Genomic DNA, 2,419 nt, shown 5'->3' with positions numbered 1-2,419 from the left:
AAAGCGCAAAGCGCGGGAAAAGCAAGCCTCATTGCCGCCAATAAAATCCCCAAATAAAACCCTCTCTTTTTGAGAAAGAGAAAACAGAACAACCGAGAAGAATGGAGATTCGAGTAAGATGCAACTGCGGAGAAGATAAAGAAGAAGAAGGAAGATGCAAAGAATGGGCCATCGTTGAACTCCAAGGCGTCGTCGAACCCCAACCAGGTTTCCATGACTCCCTCCCAAACCTTCAAATCGGAACTCTCTGCCGTCCTTCTTCTCAGGTCCACACACAAAAAAAAAAAAATCATTTTTTTATTGCACCCCACAAATTAATTAGAGATTTTTATTGCGACCCATGATTTCTTATGCACCATTGGTTGCGTGAACGGTCCTTGTTGTTCAGGAAGTGTATACTTTGACTATTGGGTATCACGAGCTGACTGGGTCAAAGGTTCCTCTGAAGAAGCCAATGATGGTGCTCAAGAAAGTGAAGCACTCTCCCATTGACAGAGGAGAAAGCAGCGGTTGTGGTGAGGTTGAGCTTCAAGTTGTTGGAATCATTCGACATAGGATCCTGTTCAAGAACAGACCTAAAGCCCTCATTTCTAGTAAGTCATTCCCTATGCTTATATACTTACATCTGTCCCTTGTTGGAATTTCAATATTTGTGGAACAAGGAAAAAGAGTGCCAATGCTCTATTATATTATATTTTATTGTCACCATATGTTTTTTCTTTTTAAAAAAAAAAATTGATGCCGTCCTCATTCTAATACCTTAGTCCTTTGCTTTTATCTTTAAATAGTGTTTGGTATCATAGTTATTTAAATTTCTAGTGTGCAAATATATATTAAGGGTTTTACTAGAACTTTAGAAGTAGATTTTATTAAAAAATTTTTTTTTTTTAAGTTATTGATTCCTTGAAAGGTATTGAATAATTCAAAGTTTTTTTATTTCAAAATTCTTAAGAACACTAGTTAGCAAAACATTTATAGTGATTTAACACTTAAATTTTATGAAAATACTAGAGTCAAAATATTTATATAGACCACTAGATAAATAAATAGATCTAAACACTTTAACTTTATTCTCTTTAACCATCCTCCTTGTGTTTTGTGGGCTGTTTTTTGACTTTTGCTATTTGTGTAGCATTACTCCTCATTGAATGTGCTATTGCTGCTTTCAGTTTTCTTTATTATTTTACTTTTGATCAAAATAATTGAGATGTTAAATTGTGGACACAAGACCATCTTAGAGCTCATTTGTTCTTTAAGTCTTCCTAAGAAAAGTAAGAATTTGGCTTCATTCTTTTCTGAAGTTACTTTTAGCAAAAGTGCTTCATAAAGTCAAATTCCTCCCCCTCCCTTTTATTTTATTAGTAAAAAAATGTAAATCAAACACACTTATTCTTATGCTGGCAGCACCTTAGAATTTCCCTTTGTATATTAGGACAGTTGTGGAGCAACATATGACACATAAAAAAAGTGTCAGCATTTACAAGTTTTTTAGCGAGTCCCATTTGTTAGGGAGATTCTTAGGTGCATTCAGGTGTAATACAAAACCGTTGAATGTGTGTCTTATAACTTATGTGGGTCATTCTTCTCTCTCATTTTAGTATTTACATTTTCACTTTAATTTTTATTTAGTTTTTGAGTGCTCTCATGTAGCATGGCATGAGAATATTAAGAATCTTATCATCTGGTGTTATGCCTTTGGCTTTGGCTTTGGCTTAGTGCTTGCTCACTTGGTAGTAAGTGGAGTGTCCCTTTTTCTCAAAGTTTGAGGCTCAAGCAAATTATAAATATTATCATCTAATTAATTTAATATCACATCATTTGAAAGACTATAACTATAACCATCTAAAATGTTTTGAGTTCTTGAATGTTGTGTTCAACATAAATTCTTACACTATAGGTGGATCAGAATTAAACATAATACTAATAATGGTAAAAGTCTAATAATGATCTAGTATTATATATTTCTGTTTATCTTCTTAGGCATTATTAATACAAGGAAATTTCAAATTTCAACTAAGATATGGTCCATGGTCTAAGACTTAACATAATGGGAATCTTTTTTCCTTTGGCTCTCTATCCGTATGTACTTATGTATGTGAAAAAGATTCTGATGTAGCAATCTGCCTACCTTAATGTGGGGTCTCACATGGTTCTGCTGTACAGCTTGTATTGCAAAACCACAAGCACTATCTTTCTATCATTAGCATTTCAAGGAAAAATCCTTTATTTGTTAGGTAATTATCCCAAAACATAAAATACAAAGGCATAGAGATAATAATAAAAAAGAAAATTGTTTTGGTAAAGTTGTTGTCTGCCTTTATTTGTCATTTTTTTTTTACTGATTGATGTTTTGGTGTCAATTTGATAAAATTTTTACTTTTTGAAAATAATTTATTAAAATCAGGTTATGAAAGATAAT

At 32.7% G+C, this 2,419-nt stretch overlaps 1 protein-coding gene across 1 annotated transcript in view; it reads left to right on the top strand.

Moving 5' to 3' along the window:
- LOC107644819 (putative uncharacterized protein DDB_G0287975) overlaps positions 18-2,419 on the top strand; it is a 4,455-nt gene continuing 2,053 nt past the window's right edge. Inside the window, exons 1-2 of the mRNA XM_016348746.2 lie at positions 18-266; positions 389-593. Coding sequence (XP_016204232.1) covers positions 102-266; positions 389-593 — 370 coding nt within the window. The 5' untranslated portion in view covers positions 18-101. The remainder of the gene's footprint in view (positions 267-388; positions 594-2,419) is intronic.

Source organism: Arachis ipaensis, chromosome B05, assembly GCF_000816755.2.
Source record: "Arachis ipaensis cultivar K30076 chromosome B05, Araip1.1, whole genome shotgun sequence".
NCBI classification, from domain to species: Eukaryota; Viridiplantae; Streptophyta; class Magnoliopsida; order Fabales; family Fabaceae; genus Arachis; species Arachis ipaensis.
Note: the sequence above shows the minus strand (reverse complement) of the source record. Positions and strands in the feature narration are given on the sequence as shown.